The 13248-nt window shown below is 48.8% G+C and overlaps 1 protein-coding gene across 4 annotated transcripts in view; it reads left to right on the top strand.

The window, feature by feature from the left end:
- Nucleotides 1–13248, top strand: part of BCL2L14 (BCL2 like 14) — a 37995-nt gene that overhangs the window by 15488 nt on the left and 9259 nt on the right. For all 4 annotated transcript variants that reach the window (XM_023256783.2, XM_045061383.1, XM_019834525.3 and 1 more), the window contains 2 exons: nucleotides 7728–8164; nucleotides 12656–12829. In XM_023256783.2, coding sequence (XP_023112551.2) covers nucleotides 7728–8164; nucleotides 12656–12829 — 611 coding nt within the window. The remainder of the gene's footprint in view (nucleotides 1–7727; nucleotides 8165–12655; nucleotides 12830–13248) is intronic.

Here is a 13248-nt window from a genome sequence, read left to right on the forward strand (position 1 = left end):
ACCCTCACTGGCAAGGCCCAGGTAAAATGGGAAATCCCTCTCCCTCCCTTCTAGAAAGCTCCCTCCTGTCCGAGCCCAACCCCCACCCCCACCCCCAGCCCTGTTAGAGCCTCAGTCCTTTTGTATAACTGAAGAGCTCTAAGGCTCTGTCTCTCAGGTTCCCTTCTGTTGTGGGAAGTGAAGATATTTTTAGCTCATTTCACCATTAGGATTGCAAAACGTGTCCTCCTCGGAGATGGCAAACGGGGGAGAGGCATGGAGGTATAAAACTGTCTGCAGTTCGGGGAGGAAGGAAAAGACAGCCTCTGAAGGGCACAGGGGCCACAGGGTGCGAAGGGAAGGCTCGAGGCAACCAGACAAAATTCAGCTGACAGTTAGGTCTGGGAACCCCCTGGGGGATGAGTGTCTGTGTACAGGCGCGCGTGACTCCCGGGCCTCATCTGTACATCCAGAGCTGGTGGAAGTGGGCTCGTGGGCTGAGCCCTCCACGGCCTTGGCCTTCGCACCGGGCAGACCCGCACGCGGCAAACTGAGCTCAACGCTGTCGGGCTCGCTTCGGCCACCAGTCACGGCAGCCTCCGTGCCGGAACCACGGGGCACGCGTGCTTGTCCGTTACCTGCCACGGGGAGGGAAGTGAAATCCAGCCTCAGCAGTGAATCCACCGCTAAAAATCCCCAGAAGTGTGTCCGTCTGGTGATGAGAGCTGAGGACCTTCCCGAAGTTTCGGACTTCCCAGCTGCACATACAGTGCCGCCCACACAGCCCTCTGGGCAGCGGCTCCCAAAGGGAGAGGGGACACCGGGGGACTTCGGCCATTTAGGAGGGGAGGGAGGACCCGTAAGAGAGGGAAGAGAGGCCAACGCTCTCGGACCTTGCTTGTCAAAGTAGGCTTGCCGTGGTTTGTTATGGATAAGGAGAGTGGATATAGACCGAGGATGGAGCAGCAGGGCTGAGGATCCCGAGTCACTGAGTCAGAATAAGCCTCACGGGTCTTACCGTGTAGCCGATCCCCCAGTCCAGGCTCTGAACCAGCCCGGGGTCGGGGGAGGGGGCACCCAGGGCTTTCTTTCGGTGACATGCAGAATATTTATGGTGTGAGTTTCCATAAATTCAAAAGTCCGGCTTTTCATACAGAGACAGACAGATACCATATGTTTTCACTCTTATGTGGATCCTGAGAAACTTAACAGAAACCCATGGGGGAGGGGAAGGGGAAAAAAAAAAAAAAAGAGGTTAGAGTGGGAGAGAGCCAAAGCATAAGAGACTCTTAAAAACTGAGAACAAACTGAGGGTTGATGGGGGGTGGGAGGGAGGGGAGGGTGGGTGATGGGTATTTAGGAGGGCACCTTTTGGGATGAGCACTGGGTGTTGTATGGAAACCAATTTGTCAATAAATTTCATATATTGAAAAAAAAATGAAATAAAATAAAAAGTTGGGCTTTTACTTTCCACAGGAATAGCTGAGAGCAGAAGGGACCCGACAGGTGATACACTAAGCAATCCTGCTTTAACACAAGCCTTAGCTATAAAGTTAACGGCTTTCCCTTCGTTTACAATGAGGATCAGTAGAGGGCAAGACCCTACGCTTGTCAAATGCATTTAACGTGTCTGACCTGACACTTTCATGTCTCCACCGTTTTATTTTAGCCCAGTGCTTTGCGGGCGCTGGTCACAGCACCTACCCACTCCCCACCTCCCATACCCCCCCACCGTAGGGCTGCCTCATCCGGGCCAGTACCTGAGCTCTGTGATGCTTTCGGCTTCTCTCTCATTTTCAGACTTGCCCTTTGGCTGGGCCAAGGGCTCCGTTCCTTTCTAGCTTGTAACACGACAAAAATCTCTTCTTTCACGTGGAAAGACTGTGTGCTCCATCTTGACCTCAGTAATTTTCCCCTTTTCTGATCTTGCTCCTGAGTCAGCATCTAGCAAACTCTTCGTAAAGAGGTCAGACCCCACTTCTCTCAATCAGTGCCACACACCACACACACACACACGCACGCACGCGCACACGCATACGCATGCGTGCACATGCACACACAATTTTAAAGTCATCCCACTACGTTAGAAAGGTTTGGGGTTTTTCAACTTACGTGCAGGTTTCTTCAGAAGCATAGTATGGCTTGAGGAGAGGGCTCACTCTCCCACCCAGGACATAGTTCCCACAGGACCTGAGTGCCTTCCCTGCCCAGGGCCATCCTGAGCAGCCCAATTCAAAAGGAAGCTTCCATTTTAAAACCTGATCACTTCTCTCCGGACACAGTCCAGCTCTGGGCTGTTGCCTGAGCTCACCTCCTGCCACACCAAGTGGGCTCTCCCAGTTCTGACCACCTATCCTGCTCTTGCCTCACTCTTTCTGGCTTATTCTCCTGTTCCTCTCAGGCTGCTCACTCTCTCCCTTGGTCCATCTCAGTCACTTACTTTTACCTCAGTTCTCAACATCTTACATGCATACGGTTGCCAGATTTGCATAAAAATGCATGACATCCAGGGGCGCCTGGGTGGCTCAGTTGGTCAAGTGTCTCAGTTGGTCATGATCTCATGGTTCGTAGGTTCAAGCCCCGCGTCGGGCTCTGTGCTGACAGCCCAGAGCCTGGATCCTGCTTCGGACTCTGTGTCTCCCTCTCTCTCTGTTCCTCCCTCACTCATGCTCTGTCTCTCTCTCAAAAATAAATAAACATTAAAAAAAAATTTTTTTTTAATGCGAGACGTCCAATTTAGTTTGCATTTCAGATAAACAACAAATACTTTGTTTTAAGTATAAGCATGTTCCATACAATATTTGGGACATATTTATACTAAAAAATATTTGCTTATCTGAACTTCAAATTTAATAGGATGTCCTGTATTTTATCTGGCAGTTCTATAATCATTTTTTATTCATTCATCAAATATTCATGGAGAACTTACATGTGTCAGGCATGGTGCTTGGTGCTGGGAAAGCCAGCCAGGTTCCAGTCTTCATATCTTACAGAATATATACTTTATACACACACACACACACACACACACACACACACACACACCATATACATATATATGTGTATAAAAGGGTGGCTTTTGTGCTAAGCCAAATATTTGTATGTCACTAGTTTTCTTTTTTTTTAAGTTTTTTTTTTAATTTTCCTTCAGATTTCTTTTTTTTTTATATGAAATTTATTGACAAATTAGTTTCCATACAACACCCAGTGCTCATCCCAAAAGGTGCCCTCCTCAATACCCATCACCCACCCTCTCCTCCCTCCCACCCCCCATCAACCCTCAGTTTGTTCTCAGTTTTTAAGAGTCTCTTATGCTTTGGCTCTCTCCCACTCTAACCTGTTTTTTTTTTTTTTTTCCTTCCCCTCCCCCATGGGTTCCTGTTAATTTCTCAGGGTCCACATAAGAGTGAAACCATATGGTATCTGTCTTTCTCTGTATGGCTTATTTCACTTAGCATCACACTCTCCAGTTCCATCCACGTTGCTACAAAAGGCCATATTTCATTTTTTCTCATTGCCATGTAATATTCCATTGTGTATATAAACCACAATTTCTTTATCCATTCATCAGTTGATGGACATGTCACTAGTTTTCTTAATTGCTGCATTTGATGAGGTTGCTTTTATAAACACTAATATTTATTTACAAAAAGGTAACCTATGAAAATAATATAATTGTAATAAATAATAATGCCAATATTTCTTGTGCATTTATCATCTACCATGCACTATTTTAAGTGATTTACACACACTAATTCTTTGCATCCACATACAAACTTGACAAAGCGGGTTTGTTTGTTTCGTCATTTTGTTTTTGTTTTTTGAGAGAGAGACCGCGAGAAGGGGAAGGGGCACAAAGAGAATCTTCTGTAAGCTCCGTGCCCAGTGCAGAGCTCAACTCCGCTCCAGGCCTCACCTCATGACCACTGTGACATCATGACCCAAACTGAAATCCAGAGTCAGACACTCAACCAACTGAGCCACCCAGTCAGCCCCTAAGTAGGGTTTTTTTTTAAATCCCCATTTTGCAGATGGGAAAATGGAGGCACAAATAAATTAAGAAATGCGCCCAGTCACACAGCTCATAAGCAGAAGACCCAGCATGTGACCTGGGTTCTCTAAATCAAGAAGCCAGCATGTAAACCACTACTCTGTACGGACCACCACTTGTTTTAAGGATTTTCACTTTGTAGTTTAGTCCTCCTCCATGGTCAATGAGTTAGATACTATGAGTCATATTTTATAAATAGGAGAACAACACCTCAGAGAGGTTAGTGATTCGCTTCAGACCCTTTACCAATAAGTGAAAAAGCAGTTTTTCAATCTCTCTTCCTCATTGCAAATGCCGCACTCTCCCCATGCCATCTGAAACCCCCTTGGAGCTTAACTAAAGCAGCATTGCCCAAAGTAAATAAATATTCTTTAATGAAAGACTTATGCAGGCACTTGTTCAAACACTTAAGTTCTATTCTAAATGCTTTACAAATATTAACTAATTTAATCTCCAAAATGGCATGAAATAGGTACTGTCATCACACCCATTTTAAACATGAGAAACTGAGGTGTGGAGGCAAGTCACATGACTGCTAGTGGCAGAGCCAGGATTTGAACCCAGTCTGTCTCCAAATAGGAAAAAACATTCCACAAGCCATTGTCAAGTGCCTTTTTGCTCCAGGCTATATTGTAGGCACTGGGCATGGGGCTGAGACAAAAGAGCACACAGACATGCCTGCCCTCATGGGGTTTATATTCTGTTGAGGAGGAAAGAATACATCTAGACAAACTTGGGAAAGGATCCTACTTGGGGGGGTGGCTAACACCGCACCAGGAAGAGGCAAACAGTTGACCTTTGAGACCATGTGGCGGGGGAGGGCGGGAATATGGGGGGCGGGGGGGGGGGCAAAGGTGGAGAAGCAGCGGGAAGGAGCATGTGCGTTGTGGAGTTGTTGAAGTGACTCCAGACAGCAAAAGTTTCACTGTGGAGCATCACGTGACTGTGAAATTGGGAGATGGTGAGGGAAGAAAGATTGTCAAAGCCTGCAATAGGACAGGGATATGAGGAAACATAAGGGAGGAGGAAGCATAGTGGTTCTGACCCCTACCTCACGCCACAGCTCTCAAGCTTTACTCATGTTCAGTTACCTGAGGCACGTGTGTGGAGCTCAGAAGTCGTGTAACTATGCCTGTGTGTGTAGGAGGCAGTTCAGATCTAGCAAGTCTCCCTTGGCCACCCTGGGAAATCCATTTCTGTCCCCTCCATGTGCACCTTGATGTTCTGGCACAGCCTCCTGCAGCCCCTCCCAGCCTCGCTTCTGTCAGAACTCACCCAGACAGGGGCCATTGCTCTCTCAGGCCAAGGGGCCTTTCCTCAGATGAATGGCTTCTGTACCAGCCTCTCACAAATAAAAGAGAGGAAACAAAAGTGGAAACCGGAAGCACCGGCAGGCAGGCAGGCAGGGAAGCTATTTCAGCCACTACACCTCCTTCAAACAGTAGAACCTTTGGGAAAAGTAGAGAATATTGGATGAGGCAACGAAGGACCAAAGAAATTAAGTGACTTGTCCAACAACATTGCACGTTAGAAGCTGAGCCAGCCCCAACCATCAGCCTCCAGACAATTTATTTGTACCCTGTCTCACTGCCTCAAACCCTGTCTGCAGTTGGGGTCCCGTTTCTTTGTGCGTTCGTCTCGCTAGAAGAGGAAATAGTGGAGAGAAAAGGAGGAATAGATAGGCCGGTGGATCCTGTGAATATCACCACAGCTTACTTATTATCACCAGCTTCCATGCCAAAGTAGGACCATGGAGGCAAAGGAACATGATTAAAAGCCACCTCAAGAACAGAGTCAGAGGGCCTGGGGAATAACAGTTGTACTAGACAAAAAAATTATAGCCACCATTTTTGAGTCAGATTCTGGTGGGACTTCTCACACATTATCTTATCTCACAATATCTCACAATATCCCTGCAAGATGATTTCTTATTTTTAACTTAAACTCAGGTTCAGAGAAGTGAAGTAACCTGCCCCAGGTCACACAGCTAGTCAGTTGGAAGGCCAGGAGTTAAGCTTAAATCTCCAGATTGTCAGAGTGAGAAGCCCGTGCTGTTTTCTAGTACAGCCACTGCCTATGAAATTGCAATCCAATGAGATGGGAGGACGGCACTTTCCGGCATCAGGAACAAAATGGAAAATGTAGTCCCTAACATCTAACAGAAGAAAACAGAGTTTATTATTTGCAAAAAAAGAAATGATTTCCTAGGGGCGCCTGAGAGGCTCAGTCTGACTCTTGATTTCGGCTCACGTCATGATCTCACAGTTTGTGAGTTTGAGCCCCGTGTCAGGCTCCTTGCTCACAGTGCGGAGCCTGCTTGAGAGTCTCTCTTCCCCCCTCTCTCTGCCCCTCTCCCTGCTCATGCACAGGAGCACTCTCTCTCTCTGTCTCGAAAATAAACATTTTTTTAAAAATGAAATGATTTCCTAGCAGGAAACCAAAAAAGGTGATATTTCATGAAAGCTTTAACTGAAGAAAATCATTTTATTATACATGTCCAGCTATTCATTCAGAAATAAAGATGAAATCCTTCCATTCCATCATCTTAGTGCTCGGACTGATCTTCCCAAAACCTGCCAGTGACTATATCACTCTCCCACCAAAACTTTGAAAAGCTCTCTGCTGCCTCCATCAGTGCTCTTCAAAGCTGTAAAAATAGCAGGATTTTTTTCAAATGAGATATTTTTAAGTTTATTTATTGATTTATTTTGAGAGCGAGAGAGAGAGAGAGAGAGCACGCGCTCATGCAAGAGTGCATGCTCTAGCGGGGGAGGGGCAGAGAGAGAGGGAGAGAATCCCAAGAAGGCTCCGAGGCAGGGCTCGAACTCACGAACCATGAGATCATGACCTGAGCCGAAACCAAGAGTCAGAAGCTTAACTGACTGAGCCACCCAGGCGCCCCCGGGTCTTACCTGGGATCCCAAGATGGCAGGAGGTAGAAGCAGACCTATGCAAGCCAGTGGAGACGGTAAAGGAAGAAGGAAGAGAGGATGGGAAGGGTCAGAGACCCCAGTTATTTCCCTCCTGAGTTAGCCTCCCCCTTTGCCCAACTACCCTCCCCAGGAAGTCCTTTGACTGCCTTCTGAGGTCTCAGGTCTCAGGCTCCTTTTGGGAAGTACTGACTGATCAGAGTGAGAAAACGCAGAGCTTTTACCCGCAGGTTCAAAGGCCCCCATAGTTGGCCCCACTGCCATGTCACTTACTGTCCCTCTATCCCTCAACCCCAGCTGCTCACAAAGCGCCTACGTGTGTCTGTCAGCCCTCTCGCCACTCTGCAAACACATCCTAAACTCCACCACGGTCTGCCCTCTGCCCACCCTGTTCTTAGCCCCCATACCCACCCACCCGCGTAAACCCTCTCTATGTGTCCTAGAGGCTTCGCTTGCCCTCTCTGGGCAGGTGCTCCCCACCCCCACCCCCACCACCCCCCTCCCCGCACTGGCTACCTGCACCTCTGATCTGGCTCCTCACCCACTCTCTTCGTGTGGAGCTGTCTCTGTGCCTTCTCTCTCCCTTGTCTCTGAGGCTGTGCTTTCAGAAAGAACCCTGCGTTTTCCGCGTCCGATGCCTCCCTGCCTCTCTGCCTGGACAGAACAGGTGCTCAAGGAATGTTGGCGGCACTCCACCCACCTCTCTGGACCTACAGAGAGTAGCGCGCCCACAGGTCAAAGGACACGTGTGGACTTTGTTGTTGCAGGGTCGTCATGTGCGCCACCAGTGCCTGGGACCTGGAGGAGATCCCCCTGGACGATGACGACCCAAACAGCTTAGAATTCAAAATCCTGGCATTCTACGCCAAACACCACGTCTTCAAGAACCCGCCGGCTGCCTCCTCCCCAAGGCCGCCGAGAACAAGAAGTTTGTCCCAGAGAGGACTGGGGAGTTGGCCAGCAAACGACTCATGGACACAAGTGTCACGGGCTTGGAGAACTTCCCCATCCCCTGAGCAGGCCACAAACCTGGGCAAGAAAAAGTCGTCTTGGAGAGCACTCTTTGGAGTGGTAGAGAAGGAGGAAAATGAACAGAGCCCGCCTACGGCCCGCTTGGAGGGTCAGGCGATACCAGAGCTTCACGGTCCCAGTCATTCAAGGGCTAGGTCCCTTTCTAACATGGGACAGCACAGAGAGCATGAAGGTAGGATTTGGGGATTCTTCTCTCCCACAGCAAGATCTTCCCCTTCTTTGTGTGTCTGGTGGTCCATCTCCTCCCCGCTGGTAATGTGGGCTGAGGGAGGGCACGCCGTTGTGCCTCAGTTTCCCCACTTATTGATATTCAATAATAATTGCCCTGCTTTTCTCAAGACCGACCAGGAAGTAAGAGAATGGCAGCAAAGGGTGACAGGACAGGTTTTCTGGCTCCACTGCCTAATAATAAGCTCGCTGCCCAAACTCCCGATCCTCTGTGCCAAGGAGCCCTACACAGGGGTTGAGACTGCCACACTCCTGGAGGTAAGTCGGCTCACCTCTCTGGGCCTCTGTTTCCATCTGTACATTGGGGTGTCCCACACTCCCTACCTCTTAGGGTGGATGGAAAGATCTGGTAGCTGCATGCAAAAATACTTTTCAAAGTATAAGGCCCTCTGGGGGGAGAAAACATACAACGAAGAAGCATTTTGACAAAACCTTCCCCTCAGTGGAACAAAATACATTTTGTCATTTGTCTCAGGACAATGGAACATTTTCACAAAGGGCCTTAGCATACAGTTACCCTCCATCGACAAGCTTCAGCATAAGTATCTTCTTCCCTTTCAGCAGTGCCCAGTGCCCGCTGCCCACATTTTAAAAGAAGCGCCCACTCCTGCTGGGCTTGATGGCTGGGGTAAATTGTCAATAATTAGTCAACAGGTGGCAGTAATGTCTCAATTTTCAAACGGTGTGACCGTCCCCGGCTTACTTGGAGAATCAACCTCCGCTGGGTCGTTTTCTATCCCTCACGATGATCAAGGAAACGTTTCTTTCCCGCCGGACTTTAAAATTTTAGAACCGGAGAAGTTGGGGGTGAGGTTATCTGGGGAACTCCTCCTCTCTGCACCCCACCCCCCTGCCATGGGTACAACAAGCTCCCGCTGGGGATGGTAGCTGAGCTCTGGAGCCTACAGAACCCTGTGGACGCACCTACATAGACTTTTCTGGATTTTTCCGAGAGACAGAGGCACTTTTTACAGACCTTAATCCTCTGGTTTCCCGAGACAAATGACATTCTGTATTTTGGTAACACTGAAGTGTCATTTGACCTTTTTTATTTACTAAAATTCTAAGATCTTTATATAGACATAGATAGCTCTAAAATAGTAGAAACGGTCACTTCCCAAGGAGGCCTTGCTGTAGACACTTAGACTCGGTGTATATTCCCTTCCAACACTTCTCTTGCCCGCTTTCTTATTTGGCCAATTACGTGGGTGGTCTGTTGGTTTTTCATCGGATAGGACTCAAGAGAGTCTCATGTTCTACTTCTATAAAGTAGAACCTAGAGCCTAGCAGCTGGTGTCACCTGGGTTCTTTTAACTGAAGTTCACAATTTAGCCCTCGCGGCTGTTTCCAGGACCCGGACCCAGGCTTAAGTGAGAACTGTAAGGTTATGTCCCAAGATCAAAGTCTAGAAGGAAGAGGTCTTAGGAAGTAGAAAAATGGTGTCAATACCAATCTTAGAAACTACAAACCCAGGTTCTTTGACCCGTGAACCCTTGTTTGTCCACAGCTAAGATTCACTAAATGTGGAATGATTCCTAGTCTGCCATCCCTAGGCTAGTAACTTCCAACCTCAAAGTCACCTTATATTCCAAAGTGGCTGCTGAGACTCCAGCCATCGTCTCTCCATTTCAGGCAGGAAGAAGAGGAAGCAAGTGGTGGGAGGTGGGGGCGGGGAACAAAAGGGTGTCTTTCTAGATAATTCAGTTCCGTTTTAGAGAGCTTTCTTGGAACTGCACTCAACTTTTCTTACATCTCACTGGCCACTCTTTAGTGTCAAGAAGGCTGGGAAATGTAGTCTGTGCAGCTGAGCCCATTGCTGCCTGTGACACTTCAGAGGTCACTTGCTAAGGAGGAAGAAAATGGATTCTGGGAAGGAAGTAGCAGTCTCAACCATAGGGAAACACCCTGCCCCTTCTCTTTAAAACAAATGCCTCCAGGGGGCGCCTGGGTGGCTCGGTTGGTTGAGCAGTTGAGCATCTCACTCTTGGTTTACTCATGGTCTCCTGGCCTGAGTCCGGCTCTACACTGGCAGCATGGGGGCTGCTTGGGATCCTCTCTCTTTCCCTCTCTCTCTGCCCCTCCCCCACTGGCGCTGTCTCTGTCTCTCTCAAAATAAATAAATAAACTTTAAGATAAATAAATACATGCACCCACAAAACAAATGCCTCAGGCCAAAGGCTGGATGGCAAGTCCTCCGGCTGTGCTCTCTTGCTCTTCTTATAGTGACATCACCTCCCCCAAAAATAGACCCCAAAGGACGGGTGTCCTCTCCCCACCCCCATCCAATTCCCCCTTGCCTATCAGATGAGATCAACTCCAACAAGAAGGGAATCTTTTTTTTTTTTTTTCTCAGAGTTTAAAATTTAGGTACTTATTTTAATTAATGGGAATCTTATTTAGGAGGACACTTGTTGGGATGCGCACTGGGTGTTGTATGTGAATGATCCATCACTAAATTCTACTCCCGAAACCAATACTACGCTATATGTCAGCTAACTAGAATTTAAATACAAACTTGGAAGAAAATAAAGAAATAAAGAAATAAAATGGGCATCTTAGCTAGAGCTGGTTCATCTGAGTCTAAATGTACTCGCTCATGCTTTTCCCTGCACGAATGTCACCTGCCTCTCTCCCTCCGTGCCCACCAATTCATAGAAAGCAATGCACTGTAAGCAGGTGAGTCAGATTGGGTATTCCCAGGCCGCCAGCGGTCTCCTGACCGCCCTGCCACATGATGGCGGGTGGGGGATAAGGAGGGACAGGCATTGGGGCCTCCTTCTGCCTCCTTCAAGTACAAGATGGGCACAGTGTGGCTTTCTGGTAGAAGAGCCATGCGCTGATCGCCCCAGACAGGCCGCACAAGGTTACAGAGGGGGGAAAAAAAAAACCCCATCTTCTGCCGATACAAGGGAAGGCTCCCAGATACAAGAGGCTCTGGGATCCAGCCTCTTGCCATTTCCTTGTCAGGGGCCATGGTGGCCAGCGTTCAAGAGAGGAGGCTGGTTGGGCCGCAATAAGGTGGAAAGTATATATTTGGTTTGGCTGTTAAAACGGGAAGGAAAAGCATCCATCCTTCTCTCCTTGACTCTCCAATACTTCTCTCCCAATTCACTCCTTATTATCTCTTTTTGAACCCTGTGAACCAAACATGAAAAATATGGCTTTTTAAGGAAAACATTATGCCTTTTTTTTTTTCAAGGAAGGCATTGTGGACAAAGCATTAGTTCCCATGGTCTTCCAGTGATGCCCAGAGGGTGAAGGGGGAGCACTAAATTCCCATACTGTGGAGGAATCCAGGGACAGAGAGTCAGAAGTCACATTGGCAGCTCCGTAGGATGTCAAAGCATGGGACAGGATCCCTCCTGGGACCCAGGCTATGCCTCTCTTAGCCATCTTCATTTACAAAGCCCAGGAATTCCTCTGGGCACCCCAACCTTCTGGCCCAAACCCCACTGTGTTGCTTTCTTCAAGTGTGTGAATGGGATAGCGTTTTCCAAATATTACTTGGGCTCCGTAGGGCATCAAAGACAGAGCTGCACACATTTCTAAAACTTAAGAACTTAGCGACAAATCAACAATGAAAATTTTAGTCCCAAATAACTCAGCAATACCACCTGCTCCCCCCCTCCCCATCCCTTGAAAAGCAGAGCTGACTCATCCCTTCACAGGCTAGGACTTTCAGGGGGCCTTTAATTCAGGGGGCTAGGATATTTAAACCTTCATGCCCCCACATGCTTTATTCTATAGTAATGTGTGCAAATACCTACTTCTTTTCCTGGATTATAAATTCTTGAAAGCCGTGGACTGCACTTTATGTCCCCTGGTGTACCTATCAGCGTTAATTGGATGTTTCCCATTAGACCGGGAGGAGAGAGAAGACGTGTCACTTTAAGAGCAAGGGGAGTTCAGTGTTGACTTGATAATGGGCTTGAGTAATGAATATGGTCTGAGAGCAGGGATATTTCTCTTTCCTCAGTGACCAACCCCCAAAGGCTTGTCAAACTCTTGAATGCCCTCCTCTGCACGTAGGGGCCAGCTCTCCCAAGATATAAAGAATGTCCCCCCCCCCCAAAAAAAGAATAAAAATAAAAGCATAATGAGGATTCCCTCAAGCAAAGAACTAAGCACTTTCTTTTGTGTTTCTTCCCTTGCAAAGGGGAAAGGGGACCCTAATTTTGCAAGACTTCAAAAAGAGGGTGCAGAAGGGCAATTGTTTCAAGGTGGCAATCATTCCTCTGTGCGCTCCTCCCCCATCCCAGCCTCTGCCAGGCAACTGCCAGAGCTTTCTGAAGAATGGCCTCCCCCGCACACACGTCCCCGGGCAGCTTACTCTCCCTCTAGGCTGGGCTTTTCATTTCGGGCGACCGTGCATACCGATGAGCTAGACCAAGTTCTTCTGGGAAGGGCCGCTCAGCACCATTTGGTCTCGTTTCAGCTGAGGACCCCCAAGTCGTTTCCATTGCCAACCGCGTTGCTGAAATTGTGCATTCCTGGCCCCCAGCCGACGAGGTCCACGGCCAGGCGGGAAGCCTCAAGTCCAAAGGCAGTTTTGTCCATCTGTTCATCCAGCGCCAGGGCTTCCAGCTTCCAGCGCCCAGTGCTAAGAAAGGTAAACCCCCTTCCACGTGCTTGGGTCGTCGGGCCGGGTGTCCGCCAGGCAGAGCTGTGCATTCGGTTCGGTCAGCGCAGGGCTCTGCAGTTAGGGGTGTCTGCTGCCCTGGGCCGAGGGCAGGACAGCAGGCTGCTGGAGGCCCCGACCTTTCGCTCTTGAGACCGGCCCAGGCAAGGGCAGTGCGCCAACAGACCGAAGCAACGTGCCAAGCTCAGTGCTAACTGCAAAGCCTCCTGCTGAGGGGGCGGGGGAGCACGAAGCGGCCGCTCAACCTTGTCCACCGAGGGAGATGCGCTATTGGATTCAATCCTGTGGGTGACGGCCGCGGGCCGGTTTGCTCCCGGGAATGCCCAGGTTGCGGACAGAGCACGGGCCCAGGGACTTACAACGTGGCCCCGTGAAGCAGCAGGGCGTCG

The sequence above is a fragment of the Felis catus genome, chromosome B4 (assembly GCF_018350175.1).
Source record: "Felis catus isolate Fca126 chromosome B4, F.catus_Fca126_mat1.0, whole genome shotgun sequence".
Classification (NCBI taxonomy): domain Eukaryota; kingdom Metazoa; phylum Chordata; class Mammalia; order Carnivora; family Felidae; genus Felis; species Felis catus.